Source organism: Alosa pseudoharengus, unplaced genomic scaffold (genome assembly GCF_046254945.1).
Source record: "Alosa pseudoharengus isolate Yale_2024_CS ecotype anadromous, Long Island Sound unplaced genomic scaffold, YU_APseudo_1.1 YU_APseudo_1.1_scf_21, whole genome shotgun sequence".
NCBI classification, from domain to species: domain Eukaryota; kingdom Metazoa; phylum Chordata; class Actinopteri; order Clupeiformes; family Clupeidae; genus Alosa; species Alosa pseudoharengus.
In genome coordinates this window covers 24,949,412-24,967,675 of record NW_027468674.1, presented here as the reverse complement: position 1 = coordinate 24,967,675, position 18,264 = coordinate 24,949,412, and the positions used below count along the sequence as shown (strand labels likewise).

Below are 18,264 nucleotides of genomic sequence, written 5' to 3'. Positions count from 1 at the left end.
ACTTAAAAACTAGCTTTCTTTTTTTCTGTTCCAGACAGTGTTTTCTCGATCCTCAAGAAGACAATGGATCAAGATACTAGTGGACTTTATTGCAGTGGGAGTACACATTCATGTCTGAGCGCACCAAATGCATCTCAGTATGATGATATGAGCCTTATTCCGATTATGACTGGGTTTACTATGGTAGCCTCGGAGAACTCCTCCGAACCATTCTTTAAGAAAATATCAAATTCACTTTAAATCCGAGACGGAAAACACCCAAATCCGAACGGCTGTCCTGATAAAACCCAGCCAATGCTCAGACATTGCTTTCATATGAGGGACTTTTAAAGTTGCTTGTGTTGCACACTGCTTGAGCAATAGAGGGAGAAAAAAAACATGTTAGCCAGTTTCAGATTTGCTCTACCGTTAAAAGTGCACTCGCCCTATCTGATGGAAATGGAAAAGCTCGAAAAGGTCTCACTCGGCTCTCAAAACGTTCTAATTTAAGTATGGGAGGCGGATTAAGAGCAAGCGCAGGTGCTTTTTACCCGACGTTCATGCATGCAGCTCACGATGATTCCCTTCTAAAGCCACGGAAAAATAATAATGTGGCATTTAGATGGCTGGTGCACAATGAAATGTCAGCATCGACCACCGACAGGATAGAAAAGCAAACAGCACTTGCCATGTGCTATTTTTCCCCACAAAACGGACCGACAAATGTGTTTGAGCAGGGACAGGTAAAAAAAATCCAGATGGACAAGATCCCAACAGATAAATGAATCTCTGTAAACAGTGTGCGTGATTAGCGCTTAATGACCACCGGCTGGGTGGCTAAAGGACCTGTTGTTCTCCTTGTCTCCTCTTGCGCGTCATGCCCTTCAACTGTCTGTAATGTACTTTGAGTACCACTTGGCTCGGCTCTAATGGATTGTAGAGCGACACTCCAGCTGTGTGTGTGTGTGTGTGTGTGTGTGTGTGTGTGTGTGTGTGTGTGTGTTACCTGATTGCTTTGTGATGGCTAAGACTGTTTCACTTACCTGATGTTTCAGCGCATATGACTCTAATGTACACAAGCACAAGTGTTCGAGTGGACAGGTGTGTGTATTTGTGCGTGCACTTAATGTTTTGTATACACACTTAGTAAGCATGGATGTGCTTGTATGACTGGGCAACAAATGCAATTCATACACATGCATCTACATGAAGGTGAGTGTGTGTTTATTTATCTACGAGAGATATTATGTATGCTATTGCTGTATGTATGAGTATAATGCATGTGTATGCATAGTATGCACTAGGGTTGTGCTGATGGACGATATCATCGTCCATCGTGATGGTTGACAGGCATCACGATGGAAAGCAACCATCGTGATGCCACGCCCCCACATGCCAGTCTCTAATTCCTGCTGTAACAGGCTAAAACATAAAAAAACCTTTCCCTGAAATTGAAATTGAGCCTACTTTAAAGGCTGTCAACCAAACAGTTATCACGTATTAGTCTACCGTCTTGTAAAATAAAAGACTTATTAGTCTACCCTCTTATTCAAATAATTCCTGACTGTGACATGAATGTGTAGCCTAATTGTCTTTTTGTAGCCTACATGTCTCGCAGGCCTATAGCCTACATTGGACGTAATAGGTAGCCTAATGTTTTAGCAGAAAATATAGATTTATTATTGTTAGGCTACGACTAGGACATTCTAACGCTCAAATATTTTTGCAAGGCTACAGCGAGCGCCAAATGCGTCCTTCTCCTCTGTGTTAAAATAAACCGTTAATTATAGGATCAGAAGGTAGCTTATTCGTCTTTCACTGTAAGGCTTGTATTTCATGCATTTAGCAAAAGTCCCAGACAGCAGCGGAGTCGTAATGGGGATTCGTTATTTGTAAAAGTGTTTTTACTTCGCCCTCCTATATAGCCTGGACTGCGCGATCGCAGCCCTTTACTTTCACTTCCCGCCGCCCTCATAGTCAGCACAGACGGTAGCCTGATAACGTGGAATGCTGCATAGTACTAATATTTTAAATGAGTGACCACGATAGTAGTCTTAAGTAGCTTTTTTGCTGGGCCCAGCGAAGGCTGGCAATGTGCAATATTCCGCTGGTTGGTGCACACGCAAGTGTTCAGATTGATTGTCTATCCGTCTTTCACAACAATTTTCTTGGAGCAGACAGTAGCCTGGTAGCCTGGTCAGTATGTGTCTCTTAGCTGTCCACTTTCATCAGGCCGTATAGCCTATATAATATATTTTTTCTTTTTTTATGTAGAACATTATACATGTATTTCTGTACAGACATACCTATAGGCTAATTAATTAGTGTTTACCACACTAACCCCCCCCCCACGATATCATCGTCCATCACAATGTTTTACTGTACACATCGTCAAATGCCAATTTAGGCGACATCGCCCAAACCTAGTATGCACTGTAATGTATAGGAGATGTACATCATGTCTTACCTCAGATCCCCCCTGCAGTAGCTTGACGTATTCACAGCCCACCTCTGGGGCCACAGACACCGATGCAAAGGGTCGACTCGCCATTTGCTGCCGCTCCCGCATCAGTTGCTACACGGGGCGAGAGATAGAAAATGGAGAGAGGGAAGAAAGGGAGGGGGAAAAAAACAGAGAGAAAGAACAAATGGGAAGCTGTTAATACAAGAGAAACTACATCACAAATACACATGGTGCTTCAGGGCGGGAGAGGCATCTACGTAAAAAAGCACCAAATGTCAAGGAGATGCCTCTACAAGCATATTCAAATGCAACGCATTGGACTTCAAAAGGCACCAGCATGAGCGCAGCGCACTGGTGTGTTGTTTAATAAACAACGGCGGCGACTGACAGACCCAATAAAATGTCCGGCGGTGCGTTCACCGCGGCGGCGCTTTACGTTTGGGGACGAGCGTTCGGGCGTGCGAACGTCTGGCCGCTCGGAGCACCTGAGGGGTCGGCGGATGACAACGACAGCAGGCCGCTGATATGTTTGAATGAGAGGATGAAAAAATTAGTGAAGGGGAGAGGGGAAAAAACGAGGGATGAAATTGACAGGGGCCTGGCACAAAACCAACCGAAACAGGTGGTTGAATAATTCATCTGTTTGGTGAAAAAAAGAAGAGGGATAAAAGAAGAGGAAGGGAGGGAAAAAAAAAGAAAACTTTACACGTATCTGGCCCAATCGAACGCCTGGGAGAGATAGGAGGGGAGAAATTTCTCTTTTGCCGCAAACACGCATGACAAGCAATTATTCTGCCATTGATTCCCTTGCCATCAGTATTCCAGGGGCGTGGACTAATTAATCATGCATCCTCCTTAATTTCAAGTCATCTAGGGCTGCGGTGTACCGGTGCGCCAATACCGCACTCTCGCCCAACTGCAGATGCACAGCTCCATCGACCTCCCTCTCATTTTGACAATCTACAGTCGTTTCCAAGGCTAATTCCACCAGTGCTTTGCACAAATGCTGAAATAATCTACTCCACAGTGTCACTGTGTGTGTGTGTGTGTGTGTGTGTGTGTGTGTATTTGTATATGTGTGTGTATATATGCTTGTGTATGTGTGTTTAAAGCATAATATGACTGCAAATGGAGATGTTTTTAAAAACACATGACCCACAAATCAATTGCCACCATCAATACCATAACATCAGCTAGCATGACAGGAGACTGTGATTATGTTACGGGAGACCATATGTGTAAGTGAAACAAGCAAGAGAAAGAGAGGAGGGAAGGGCATGTGAACCGGAGAGAGAGAGAGAGAGAGAGAAAGAGAGAGAAAGAAAAAGAGAAAGAAGAAAGAGTGAGAGAAAGATCTACTGCAGATCAATAACTGAGCTCAACATATTATGTTCACTATGGACTCTGTGCGGGTCGCTGCAATATGGCATTGTGTTTCCTGCCATCTCCCCCTCTTCCCAGAACTATGGCTTCTCCGTTGTCCCTTCAAAAGAGAGAGAGGTCTCAATGTTAGTCCCCTCAGCTCCGCCGTCTCCAAACAACAAGTTTCCTCTTCCTCTCCGCTCACTTCAGGAATTGAGGGAGACCTTTGTATTGATTTGTTTGTGACCGAAAGGACTGCGAAAGCTTTCGCTTTCAATGCCCACGATTCTATTTTCAAAACAAATTCACTCGACTGGGTCTGCTGGCTTCGCACAACCGCAGTTTAACAGAAGGGTATTTCTGATTTTTTAAGAGCCGACGCAGAGAGGCCGCACTCGGAGGTAAAGTTCATTACCGTGGTAAATATCAAATATTCTGAAAATAGATAAATACACAACCTACTTAAAACAAACAAAAAGTTTTGCCAAAGGTGCTGAAAAGGGGCTCTTGGGAGTGCCTGCTTTGCTTGACTGGACATCCCATTCTCGCCGCTTGTTCGCCAAGTTCCCACGCCTCTCCATGGCGACTGAGTGCAGGTGCCGGGAGCTGGCACCGCGGTCACGGTCGTCGAGGGGTTAATCTCTAGCCGTAGAACAGAGCAGCGCTCTAGCCGGCGCTACTGTCAGCTGGGCCCTCGGGGCTGGTCGATATCGAGAGCCAGGTTTCAGGTGCCAAGGACATGGCTTGATTGCTATTGGATTTGCGATGAGCAAGAGTGAGCCACATTAAGCTCTAATTGTTTCAGAGATTAGCAAGCAAAGCAAAGCAGTCGTGACGTCACTGGGTTTAATGCTGCATGCCCTGATACTCTCGGAATCACAGCGACTTTGTCACACACTGTTGTGTTCCGACTCACTCACTTTCCCCTCACACACATACACACACACACACACACACACACACACACACACACACACACACACACACACACCTGACCCTTCTAACCCTCTACACTAATTTACCTTCTCTCTCCCTCACACACACAAACAAGAGTTCAAGAGTTGGCCCTCATAAGCAACTCTGTCTCTTGGGAAGGCACAAATAAAAGTGTCTACATTAAATGGCAGTCACAGCATCTCATCCTAATCCTGACCGTGTTGAAGATGGCAAAGTCAATAGCACTGTTACAACCTGGCTGCCTAATAAAGGAAATAAATAATGGTGTGTGTGTGTGTGTGTGTGTGTGTGTGTGTGTGTGTGCGCGCGCGTGTGGTGTGTGTGTTCATGCATGCACACTTTAAGTGGCCAGAGAGAGCTCTGCAACAGATTAAAAAATATACAGTATATCTATCAAAATGACACAAATGTAATGGCTTAATAATGGGCAGGCAGGTTACACACAGAATTTGATAAACCACATTTGTAAAATGACCCAAGCGTGGCCATGGAGGTAAAGAGGGAAAGAGAGAGATGGAGTGAGAGAGAAAAAGAGAGAGAGACAGAGAGACAGAGAGAGTGGCCATAAGAGAGGGCAAACTGATGACAACAAAATTAACCTCTTTTGTAACGAGTAAAAACCAAATCCATTGATGCATTACGATCCCACATGGGAATTTGGCGATTTCCGAATCAAAGGCAGCTTCAACTCCTTCAATTCGGAAGTCCTTTATTTACACTAAGAAGCTCAACATGCATTCAAGGCACTCCCAAACCAACACAAAGGGGGCGCTATACTTGTATTACTTGTGGAAGGGAGCAGTGTTGCTGATTTCTTTATATTTTAATGGAATGGGGCTGCTCTGTTGTATTGCTGTGAAATATGCAAATAAAATGAGATCCTGGGTGTCTCCGGCAAATCACAGAGACACAATTACGCTGCACACCTCGGTGCCCTCGCTTTGACGAAGTGCCAAACACGCTTAAGAAGCCTGTTGAATCATTCATGGCACTCCGTATTGAATTAGGACCGATAAAGCTCGGTGCCTCTGACAGAAGTCATACGGATACAATCGGGCAGAAAGTATTGCCGCCGAATCGAGGTCTGGCCCCAACAATGCGGGCCCATACACAAAACAGGAAATTGAGTTATGGTGCTGTGTGTGTGTGTGTGTGTGTGCGAATGCGAGAGGTGCATTGAAGACGTGCTTGAGGATGTTTGTGTGTGTAGGTGTGAGTGTGTGTGAGTGAGAGAGGAAGAGAGAAAGAGTGAGTGAGTGAGTTTGTGTGTGTGTCTGTGACTATGTTGTCTTCATACACCATGCTACGTGCTGGGATTTTAATAAGACAATGTGCATTAGGTGGGTAATTCTATTGCAAATGTAGGCAGTAAGGTCATTAAGTTTCTTTGGTAAAGAAATTGAACAAAGAGATGCCAAATTAATAAGAGAGAGAGAAAGAGAGACAGAGAGACACAGAGAGAGAGAGAGAGAGAGAGAGAGAGAGAGAGAGAGAGAGAGAGAGAGAGAGAGAGAGAGAGAGAGATAGAAGGGGCAAAAAGCAGAAAGAGAAAGACCAAAGGGGTTAAGTCTGCCCACTTATCACCGCTCCCCTGCTCTGCCGTGTGGCGTGATAATCGCCTTGGTGTTCATCAAACGCTGATGACATTTGCACCAGGCCGGCCCCCTGTTGCGAGGGTGAAATGTGTGATGATTTAAGATTTAATCAATTACATCACATCTGAAATTACCTCACCCCCCACCCGTCATACACTAGCAGAGGTTTCATTTATCTCCTTCAACTGCATGCATCTGCGGGTATGTGAAGACAGAGAGAGATAGAGAGAGAGAGAGGGAGAGAGAGAGAGAGAGAGAGAGAGATAGAGAGAGGGAGAAAGAGAGAGAGGGAGAGAGAGAGGCACAACCACAATGAAAGAGAGAAAAAAGACATGCTGAAAGCAGATGGTGAAAAAAGGAACGTTTGTGGCAGAGATTGAGCTGGGGAAAGAGATGCAAAAAAGGAAAGACAGACAGGAGGAAAAAGGGGGAGGAGAGACAGAGAGAGAGAGAGAGAAAGAGAGAGAGAGAGAGAGAGAGAGAGAGAGAGAGAGAGAGAGAGGGTGCTGTGGCGTCACACATTCTGTGGGGCTAATAGATGCTTTGAGAAGCTACAGCCTGGCTGAGGAGACAGCCAGAGCGCTCCATCTGCTTGTCATTCATCTTAGCCAATCATCTGCTGCAAGTCATCCTACTCCACACCTAAGCAGCGGAGGCTCATCACTTCACACTTGCGCTGTTTATCAGCTCACATACACACACACACACACACACACACACACACACACACACACACACACACACACACACACACACACACACACACACACACACACACACACACACACACACACACACACACACACACACACACACACACACACACACACACACACAGACACACACATCAATGAGCAACTTGTGAACATGATTCAGTAGGCTGCTGTGAAAGTTAGTCATGTGCTCTTCTCTCTAGCTTCCCCTCACCTAAAAATGAATTCAGTTGGAAGAACTCAAACCCTCCTTCAATACGCACACACACAGACACACACACAATTTATGCATCCATGCCCATCCCAAATTGAGACTCAATTCCATCAATGTTGGGATGACCACTCACACTGGCTACTTCGCCTCAAAGTAAACTCCACCAGGGAGTAAGCGGCGGTCAAAAGCACGGCATCGCGTCAAAACAATAATATTGGTCTTTTGTTGAATCGCTGTTAAAACCCTGCCCTCAGGGAAGAGGCACACTGAACTTCACTAATGTTAAATTGAGATTGATCGGTCATCGATCCTCCTGTAGCCTTCATGTTTAAACCACAAATAAAGGACTCCGCGCTATTGGAGTTTTCGTCTGTAACGCGTTTAACAAGTAATACGAATCCCTCCAGCTCTATCAGACGGTATGGGAGATCTCGATTGGACATTTTTTGATTGGATATTTGGTGCCCTTTCCAAAGGAAACGACACAAACAATGAGAAAAGGGCAATGCCGGTGTGGCAAAAAACAAGTGGCATCCGGAGGGGAGCCGGGTCTAGAAGAAGAAAACGTTCCTTAGGCTCGGAGTGATAAGCAAACCGGGCTGTAGGTCACCAGGCCTTCCATAACTCCAGAACTGGCATACCCTCGCCCGTACACAAGCGACAAAAAAAACAAGTGCACTAAGAGAGCCTAATTACGCATCAAACAGCAAAGAGTGGGGACTCTGAGGGGTGGTGGGGTGGACGCAACAATCATGGAACAATTATAATTCTCCGGGCGCCTTCAAAGACGGCCCTGGACAACAGCCCTTGAGGACACTCAGCCAACCAATTAAAGTTTTGGTTCCAGACTGCGGGCCTAATGTCTCTACGAAGCTCACGAGCCAAACTGGATCCACTCTGCACAGCATGATAATAGATATTTGAGTGTGTCTCCTATATGTGTGTGTGTGTGTGTGTGTGTGTGTGTGTGTGTGTGTGTGAGAGAGAGAGAATTGTGTGTATAGCTTGGGGAACATGATTAATTTGGGCCTTTGTGGTCGTTTCCCCTGGAAGTGAACAGTGAGCTTTTGTTTGCTCCGAACACGGCTCTTAATGGGGCCAGTTTTCATCACAGGAGCAGCAGTCCCATGTCAGGACTCTCCTCCTCACGTCCCCTATCTACTGTCCCCCAGACGAGTCGGGTGTCGTGAGCACTCCCTCTTCAGCCACGGAGGAAAATGACAACAACAACAACAAAATCAAGTGAGGTTTTACGCCAACGGCAATGATTGAGGCCTCGTAAATAATCTGCATCGTGAAGGACATGGTGTGTAGCCGAGGCCGATTGGGTATATAAACTCACTCGCAAGCCGCTCATGTTGGTCCATTGGTGACTTGCCGGGACAACGCGCCTGTTAAGGACGTGTTAATTTGTATCTTTGAAATGGAACAGCTGCATTGGAAAAAAAAAATCTATCCATGCTTTACCAGCTGCCCCATTTCCGACGGTCTCCTGTAATCGTTATATGGATTTGCCATCTCGTCACATAGCTCGTCTATGCTTTCCAGAGCCAGAGAAAAGTGCAGGGTGTGAAAAGGGCCGATAATTCCTTGGCAATCAGTCAAGGGCTGCTTAAAAAAAAGTTATGATCTTGTCCACAAGGAGAGGGAGTGTCACAACGTCAATGACCTGATTAGGTTGTCAACAAGTCGTCACCTACATACACGGATTACACAACGAGCATGACTGGTTATTCCATGAAGGGATGTTGATCGATTGTGATATAGCCTCCAGGGTTGATGGAGAGTGGGAAGTTGAGGATTGGTCAGTCTCACTGAATCATGCCTGATTAGGACATTGATTGTTGTTGCGCTACAGCAATAGTATTCTGGCTTACGAAAAAACGTAATTTCATGTGTAAGCGCGAGACAACATTTGGCTAGTGACTAGAGGTGAGGGCTTGTAAGATCCACTGTGTTCTATGGACAGATGTAGCTTAAACTCCAGTGCCCCATTCCAGATTGCTGCCCACGCTGCAGGCTGGTGTGGCACTGGACAAACGTTTTAGCAAGGAAAGGGACACCAACGCCAACGCGGTGGCAGTGAGTCAATGCCACAAGCTTCGACGGCGGCAACGACTCCAAGTGCTCACAGGAAGACGGAGACGCCTTGGCATGACACATATCCCTGGTGAGCGCGAAGCGGAGTTGAGTGACTCAGCGAGTCAAGCTCCACATGGGTACAGCCAAATGTGAGACACTCTGCAGGAACCGTGCAAAGGGAAGAAGACGACGATGACGACGAAGAAGAAGAACAAGAACAAGACAAAAAAGTCTCATCACTCTTCCTCTCAAAAAGATGCCCTGGTGCATTCAGAAAAGTTTACCATCTGCCTATCAGGGTCGACCACACATCTTGCAAAGCTCTCCGGAGGATTTTCTCCCCCCAAAAACACAAACCCATTTTAATTAAGAAAGTGCATTGGCTTCGGCAGTGCCACAAGACACATTGCGGAGCCTAGGATGCTTTTCATAATATCAATAGCGCTCTGCTAATGGCAAGCATGTAAATATTTGACTGATAAACCGTATGCAAATGAGGCTTCATTATGGAAACATTTATCTCAACATCATTACTCCCTGCCTGAGGAGAAGGGGAGGAAAGAAAAGTTTCTGGAGACAAGCAGAGTAGGGGGTGGGAGTGGAGGAGGAGGGGGCATTGAAAAGAAAAGAAATAACAGTCTATTCTAACCCAGAGGCTAATCAGCAGCATGACTTTTCCTCAGTGCGTACAGTCATACTCTTAAGCTGTCTACTGTACTGGCAGAGAGCCAACGAGCCTGATTTAATGATGGGGAGGAGAGAGAGAGAGAGAGAGAGAGAGAGAGAGAGAGAGAGAGAGAGAGAGAGAGAGAGAGAGAGAGAATATGGGCTTTAATTAATATTGAGGAGGAGAGGGAAAAAGGCTTGCTTTTGCTTTCGCCTGCGGTTTGCTACTGATGTCCTTGAGACAGGAAGCTCTCCAATAATGCATACCTGCGTGAGAGAGTAAGCGAAACCAGGGCAGCATGCCAACAAAAGTTTACTCTTGGCCCCGACAAAATGCCAATGTGCAGAAATGATGTTGCCTAACGTATAATCCGACATGGTCTAAGGCCACTACATGGCCACTACAACTATATCTGTAGTCAATAGATGCGTTCAGACATAGGTGTAAGTCTGCATGTTCTGCGGATGTCAAGCGGTTGGGCCGTGTATCTGAACAACATAACCGAACAACTTAGCCGGCTCTTACACTACTCCCCTCCTAGTATTTCTGCCTGACATTATGCAAATGAGCTAATGTCGAAGCAAAGAACATGCAGAGATTCTGTTCATGTGCGTGTTTAACCACGTTCAACCTGTTCAACCACGCAGAGATTCTGTTCATGTGCGTCGGTGTCGTTCACACATAACGTCACGCATGTTAGGATGTATGAACTTTGCCAACATGATACACAACGTCCAAGGGTAAATTAGGTAATAATCCCTGCTCAAAATCATGTGAAGTGCCTTATTAGTAATAGACAAGCACTTCAATTAAATCAAAGTTCTGACTTTTATGTTCATTACCAGGACTGCACTGCACTTAAGACACACTTGACCCTCCTTTCAGAGGCAAAAGGCATTTTCTAAACGGCCTATAAAACAAAAGAGACAGACTCCAAAAAGAAATGGTCAACAAGATTTTATGTCTCCTCTACCCAAAAAAGGATAACTGGCTAGGACGGCGTGGCTGCTGCTGTGTGAGGCTACCGAGTCCTAAAGCGTGAAGGTCCTGTTGGACCAACATGACCTCTGTCACTTATGATGGTGACCTTTCCCACAATTCACAGCAAACGAGGATCCACGCAAGATCCTTTATCAGCCCTCTCGCCTCATCCGGATCTCTCTCCGACACAAGGAGAGCGTGGATCACTGAAATGCCAACATCAATCTCTCACAAGTTGTGTCTCTCTTTTAGTCCACTCTGAAGTGTGTATGAGTGTATGAGAGAGAGTGTGTCTGCTTACAAAACAATGTGCAAACTGCTTCCAAGGACTCATTTAATCACACAATTTCTTTATGAATAGCTTTTGAGTATGTGTGAGAGTGTACAGTATGTGTGTCTCTGTGTGTGTGTGTGTGTGTGTGTGTGTGTGTGTGTGTGTGTGAGTGTAAAATGGTTCATTGTATAGATGGTCAGAAACTCATTCTTCAAGGGTAGGGATGGAAGCGGTTACGTCGGGTGTTGAAATGTCAGCGGTGCCTCTGGCTGTTTGTATGGGAGACATTCCTCCTGCTCCTGCCCGTGACATTTAGTGCAGACATCTCCTACACACCCCACTGACTCTCAAAGGGCCTGGACACCCCCCCAACACACACACACACACACACACACAATTGCCTAGTGCAACCACGAGGCGAAGAGTCGACACAGCCTTGACCAAACAGTGTCCACACACGTGTATGCTAATGCATCCACTATTGGCAACTGTACTTCTGACGTAAGGCCAGAAGGCAATTCAGAAAGAGCAAGCAGCACTAGATGGCCAATGCTCTTATAGTCTATTTAGGCTGGTAACAAGCGTAAATGCAGCGTGTTCTGGTCAAGGCCACTCTCGAGGTTGCTTTGCTGACAAATATCTGGGAAGAACCCAGGCTAGCGGCAGAAGTATGAGATGATGCTAAAATGCATGCCCTACCTTGTGCTATGAAGGAAACCCATTCTGTATGGTTTTGTCAACCTTGTCAAAGCTGATTGCAATGTACTATTCATTAGAAATTCTTGCTCATTAACTGCCATTCTCTGTTAGCATGACATTTTATCACCACAGTTATTGCGGAGTCATGAGGTCTTGTCAAATTAATATTGCCCATTTGTGATTCTAATAGGGTGAAGTCATCATTTTTCTAATCAGCCGAGTTCAGCAGACAGTTGGAGTCTGTTAGAATGACACCCACAACCATATATCCAACCACATAACCCACAACACTGACCTTCTCAGAGTCTGAAAAACAGGTGACGACATGCCATGCTTGAGCCTAACCACTGATTTAATTATCTAATTAAGAACTGCAGGAGCAGCTGAACAAATCTATGCACAGGTGTAGACACACACACACACACACACACACACACAAACATGCCATATAGGTTCAGCATCTTCCTGCTCCCGCTCTGACAAGACCCCTGTCCTCCATGTTGATTAAGCACTCGAGGTGAGTGCAGGTCGCGCATCACTTACGGCAACAAATCAAAACATGCGAATCCACAGAGGGTAAATATGGACTCGTCTAATTGCAAATGATTATGCCATTCTCCTCCACTGCTCTAATATCTAGCTATTAACAAACACGGCTTAAAAAAATAAAATGGGGGGGTGGAGGGGGCTGGAGACGAGTCAGTTTAGATGTCGCTCCTCCTGAAAAGGAAGATTAATCAAGGAACCGAACAAAGACAACAGATGCCTCATTTTCTGGTGACTGGCTGATGTGGCAAAATAACAAACTAATAATCTCTGAAATGGGGCAATATGACCGTCAAGTCAGTGTGTATGAGTGTGTCTGTGTGTGTGTGTGTGTGTGTGTGTGTGTGTGTGTGTGTGTGTGTGTGTGTGTGTGTGTGTGTGTATGTGTGTCTGGAAAGGGGGGGGGGGGTGTGATTGAAAGGCGGCATGATTACAACGTCACAAAACAGAGTACATCTAATGACAGAGAGCGAGGCGCAGATGTTTGACATCTTTGCAGGGTATTGTTCATACTGTGCTTCGGCATAACAGCAATTAGCAATAATAACGGGGAATTAAGCACCCTCCTGGTTGTCTGCCTCTGTCTCTCTCTGTGTTGTATGATTCTTGCACTTCAGGTAACCGTGCTAATGCTGAAAGAGAGGGCTTCATTAAAGGGTGCCTTTCAACAACAAGATCATAATTCGTCTGTAAAAAGACTGCTGCATCCCACCTTACGACATCAAACATCCTACATTTTACATGTTGTGAGTTCAGTTCAGTTCAGTTCAGTTCATACCAAAGCACAGAGGTCCAAGCTCTAATGCTAATGCATTCTGTCTCACCATGTTATTGATGGGTCTTTTTGCGTCATCTGTGCTACTGCTGGGTTTTCCATGTTAGCAACCCAATAAGACAAATGTCATGCTGGCAGTATCCATAGGAACGGAAGTTTCATCTTGCCCCCTTCTCCCACAAGAGACCACAATCATGAGGTCTATCTTAGCCGCTAGCCGCCTTGAAGTGCAGGTGAGCGGCAGGTGCTTGATGTAGGTGACGGATGCAGAGAAAATAACACACTCCTGCTGTGTGCAGATGCCTTCTCTGAGCTGCCGGGTTCTGTCGGGCTATTTAAGTGCCACTCGGCATTGACGGTGCCCTGGAAATTGCTTGACAAGTCGGGCACTTGTGCTCTTACATGGAGGTCAGATGCCTTCAGCGAACAAAGTCCGACCAGCGGTCCTGAAGTGGCGGAAAGAAAATCTTTGTCCGACAAAGTTGCTCTGTAAGTTTCCCTCCCCCCTTTTTTTAACGCTTTTGTTTATTAATGGTGCAAGACTGGCAGAGTGCTTTGTAGGAGAGGCCTTCAAGCCAGGCTCTTTCAGGGATTGCCTTAAGAATTGAGTGGCTTGAAAGAAGTGGAGAGTTACGCCAAGGCCACGGAAGGACAGTCAAGGATGTAGCAGAGCACTCAAATCTCTTCAGCAGAATCCACACACATGTTACGACTTTCAACTTTAAGCAAGTGGATTCTAAAAGTTTTCATTATTTTAGTTTGCTAGCTCCACCAACAAAAGCAGAGATTTTGGACTTTGGAAGTGGTTTGGGAGCTATTCCTCAGTCCGATGTTATAATGTTATAATAACGTAATAATAATAAACCAGAGAAAGGCACACATGTATACACACACCAAGTGCATCTTGTAAATACAGCTGAAAAAAGAGCCAGGTCCTTAAGCTCAAACGATCGCCCTTTCACACCGCACATACACACTCAACGCAGAACCCTTCTAATGACCCCCTACGGTTACCCACAATCCAACGGGCCCGTTCGCCGCTGCCTGCAGAGAAGAGTGACGGAACACTGTGTTCCTCGGCGCCTCATAGGCAAAACAACAACAGAGGAAACGAAACCCGGAACATCAAGAGAGAATGTTTAATCAACATAATCAGAGCAACACGTCTATTGCACCAAGAGCACAAATAACGTTGAAATAGGACACGATGAGGATGAGCAAGAGACTCACACACATCAAGACAACACAACACACACACACACACACACACAAAACGGTACACAGACGTGGGGGGATATGAATTATGCAAGTGATGCTGGGTCATCCTAGCAAGTTTCACTTAGATAAAGCGAAATGCGGCACGGCAACACTGAACAACTTAATCAAAAGTAATGAGGCAGGCTTTGGCTAGAGGCCGTTACACAAGGCATGCCCAATCACCACAGCATGGAACAGATGCCAAAACAGGTCCTCTTGTCTGTGGCACCGACAACCAGAGGTTGCACAAGGCATGCCCCAATCACCACAGCATGGAACAGATGCCAAAACAGGTCTTCTTGTTTGTGGCACCCACAACTAGAGGTTCACCTCACCAAAAGATAGGAAGAACAAAAAAAAAACAAGAATTGAGCTGTACCCTATTTTACTTTTCAAGCCAAATGTAAAAATTCAAAGTCAGAAATATCTACAAAGGAGGCCTACCTACATTTTTTTAGGTGTGTGGGGGTATGCTTCCCCATAGGCTCATAACAGCAGGCAAAAAACAGACAACGGGTATTAACCTCAAATCGAAGAAGCAGGGGAAACAATGGCATTTGTGCAGCACAACAAAAGGCATCCGCTCCTGTTATCGAGGCCCTTTCCCCCGGCCTACTGGGGGGTGACCCTATTAGGGGTATCAAAGGGAGGCTCTCTCCAAGTAATCTTGTGTACTGTTGCTATTAGAATTTCAAAGAAGTTTCCCAACTGTTTGATCTCGCAGCCAAAATCATTGTCGGAGGGAAGCGGCATTAGCATAAACTGGAGCATCTAAACATATCCCGCTCCGTTTCCGGGCCACATGTTTCAGGAACAGCAGTCGGAAAGAGCCACCACCGAGGATGGAGACTTGGGAGGAGGCTGGGCTGGGCTGGGCTGGGCTAGGTTGGATTGGGTTGGGTTTGGTTAGGTTAAGAAAGGGCATTCAGAAGCATGAGTAAGTACTTAAGAAAATTGGAAAATGGCAATATTGGATGCTTATAAAGCAGAGGTGTATTTTGAGTGAGGGATAGAGAAATTGAAAGACAGATAGGTATGACTGGCTGCTTGCACAGTTGAACCTGGCACCCGAATGCTTTGGTGATGCTCTTCCCATATGGCAGGCTAAGGAAAGGTAGCAGCCGTCTAACTGTGGAGCCACATATTTTACGCCCACTTTCTCGGCTAACCTTCTGTTCATGTTTGCTAATGTTCCAGGAATCCGTGCCTGTTCGTTGAGCAGCATTCACCTGTGGTTTGCAAACATTCAAAAAAACGCAAGCTGACCCTGGTGCACCTGCAGAACTAAACAAAAACAAACAACTTAAAAAAGAAAAAAAAAGAACGGGGGAAAAAACTGACAATCGACTTCAGCTGTCATTTCCTCTGGGGACGATGCGAACCAAACTCGAGCAGTCGAGGAAGCTCATAAGCCCGTTCGGATGACTGCAGACGCCGAGCTTTCGCCGACGTTCCATCGGCAGCCTTCACTTTATCTCCTCTCCGCTAAATCCCGAGAAGCACAGTCACCAGGCTGACCTTCAGGAATGATTGGAGGAATGATGGACATTTTATTCGTCTACCTCCCTCACACACCCCCAAACTCTTTCTAGCTCTCGAACTTCAGACAAACACAGACAGAAGGGTAAAGAAATAAATCTTGAGAGCTATTTCCCCCCCCCCCTTTTTTAAATTATTATCCTTCTCAAGTGTCTCCCTAAACTTTTCAATCATCTGAAATTAACAGATAAAACCTTTTGTGCATCTGTGTGAGTGTGTGTGCATGTGAGTGTGTGCATGTGTGTGTGTGTGTGTGTGTGTGTGTTTTCCTTCCAATCCAGAGTGCTGAAGGGCAGTAGCAAACAGATGATCTGAATTCTGGGGGAGGCGAGGCAAAGTGAGTGGAATTTTAATGAGCAGAGCCCATCTGCCCAGGGCTTATTGACTTTAATTCTTTAGATGAATACTGTTCTGCTTCTCGGCAGTCATCACTCATGTTTGTTTCCATACATCAATTATCTGCTGGAAACACAAATATCAACCTCCTCCATTATCAATGTCAACATTCTCTGGCCACGAAGGAGAAATGCATAACTGGAGCCATGATATGTCTATTACCGGACAGTGGCTCGCATCGTCAAGCAGTGGTTATTAGCATAGATCACTCAATATGCAGGTTTATTTTTTTTAAGTATATTTTTTTGGCCTTTTTATGCCTTTAATGATAGTGAAAGTGGAGAGTGACAGGAAGTGAATGGGAGAGAGAGCAGGGGTGGGATCCGGAAAGGACCACGGGGCGGGAATCGAACCCGGGTCGTCGGCGTACGGTGCAGGTGCCCCAGCCAGTTGCGCCACAGCTGGGGCCAGGTTTGTTTTTAACATGCTAACGAAATTACAAGATGGCTTCCCATCAGCAAATACTTTCTTATGAATACAACATAGCCCGCACCGAAACTGGCAGGTTCTCCATAAGCACGTCACAGCGCAACTACCGAGCTAGACGTCATTAGCAAGGTGTTCCCAATTACTTCAGGACCCTGGCCTTGACAGGAGCATAATGACTGCATAATGCTGACAAATGCCCGTGACTTGGGTGATGTACACCTCAAGCAGGCAAGCAAAACAGCTTGTGTTGTGATGGTGAGACTTCAAAAGATTATTTCCTAAAAAAAACCTTTCAACTGGCCATATGCTTGTCCAGTCGTGGTTGCGGCTCCAGCTCCAGCCACTGTTGACAAATGGGATGGAGGGAGGGTGGGGTGTGAGGATGTTGTGGGGGGGGTCTGCGATGGGCCTGGCTATTAGAGGAGGACCCTTCTGGAGACCAAATGAGGGGTAGGAGAGGGAGAAGAGGCAGCACATCGCACAGACATCTGTTCCAGCCGTAGAGCCCACCCACCCGTCCCCCATCCCCAGCAACCCACTCCACTCCCAGTACAATCAACCGAGCCTTGGATTACTCCTGTCAGGGCTAATTGGTTCATAAGGACCAGTAATTAGGAAGATGAGAATGTTTGTCAGCAGAAACTTCTTCAGGGCAAAGAGCAATATTCATTTTCATTTCTCTGCTGCGGTTTAGAAAAAAAAAAATGAAGAATGCAACCCAGCCAGAGGGAATGAAGAAAATAAAATGAGCACCAACACACACACACACACACACACACACACATATATATACTGGAACACACAAACTCAAATATGTATCCAAGACCGCAATGATTTCCATCCACGAGGAAAAAAAACAAGCCAAAAAAATATTTAATTGCAAACTTTTCTTGATTGTGTTTAGGCACTCAACAGAGCGAGAGAGAAAGAGAAAGAGGTAAAGAGCGAGCGAGAGAGAAAGAGAGAGAGAGAGAGATTGGGGGGGGTCAAAAAGAGGTGGTGGGAAACAAATCTGCAGGGCCTTACCTCACGTCGACGAGATGCCCAACAGGTCTGCTTGATCTTCCACACGACTGCAGCCACCAGCAACAGAGACAGGAAACAGCTGGAGAGAGAGCGCAACAGAGAGGGAGAGAGAGAGAGAGAAATGAGAGAGATTAACTACAGGCCTGTATAATTATTGACTGCTGAGGCAACTGCGAGACGAATCAGGAGAAAGACGCAAGGAGGCTTTAGAGAAATTTCCCTGCGCGCCTTTTCAGTACATCAAAAAAACATTTGCTAACTACAGATCTTCAAATTGCTCTCTATTCAATCAGTCTGTGCAATAACTCG

General features: G+C 45.8%; 1 protein-coding gene across 4 annotated transcripts in view; it reads right to left on the bottom strand.

Moving 5' to 3' along the window:
* Positions 1-18,264, bottom strand: part of atrnl1b (attractin-like 1b) — a 139,220-nt gene that overhangs the window by 31,500 nt on the left and 89,456 nt on the right. For 2 of the 4 annotated variants that reach the window (XM_076298265.1, XM_076298266.1), the window contains exons 26-27: positions 17,956-18,034; positions 2,435-2,554 (exon numbers count right to left, since the gene is read on the bottom strand). In XM_076298265.1, the coding sequence (XP_076154380.1) occupies positions 2,435-2,554; positions 17,956-18,034 (199 nt within the window). The remainder of the gene's footprint in view (positions 1-2,434; positions 2,555-17,955; positions 18,035-18,264) is intronic. The other 2 variants (XM_076298267.1, XM_076298268.1) reach the window with 1 other exon arrangement.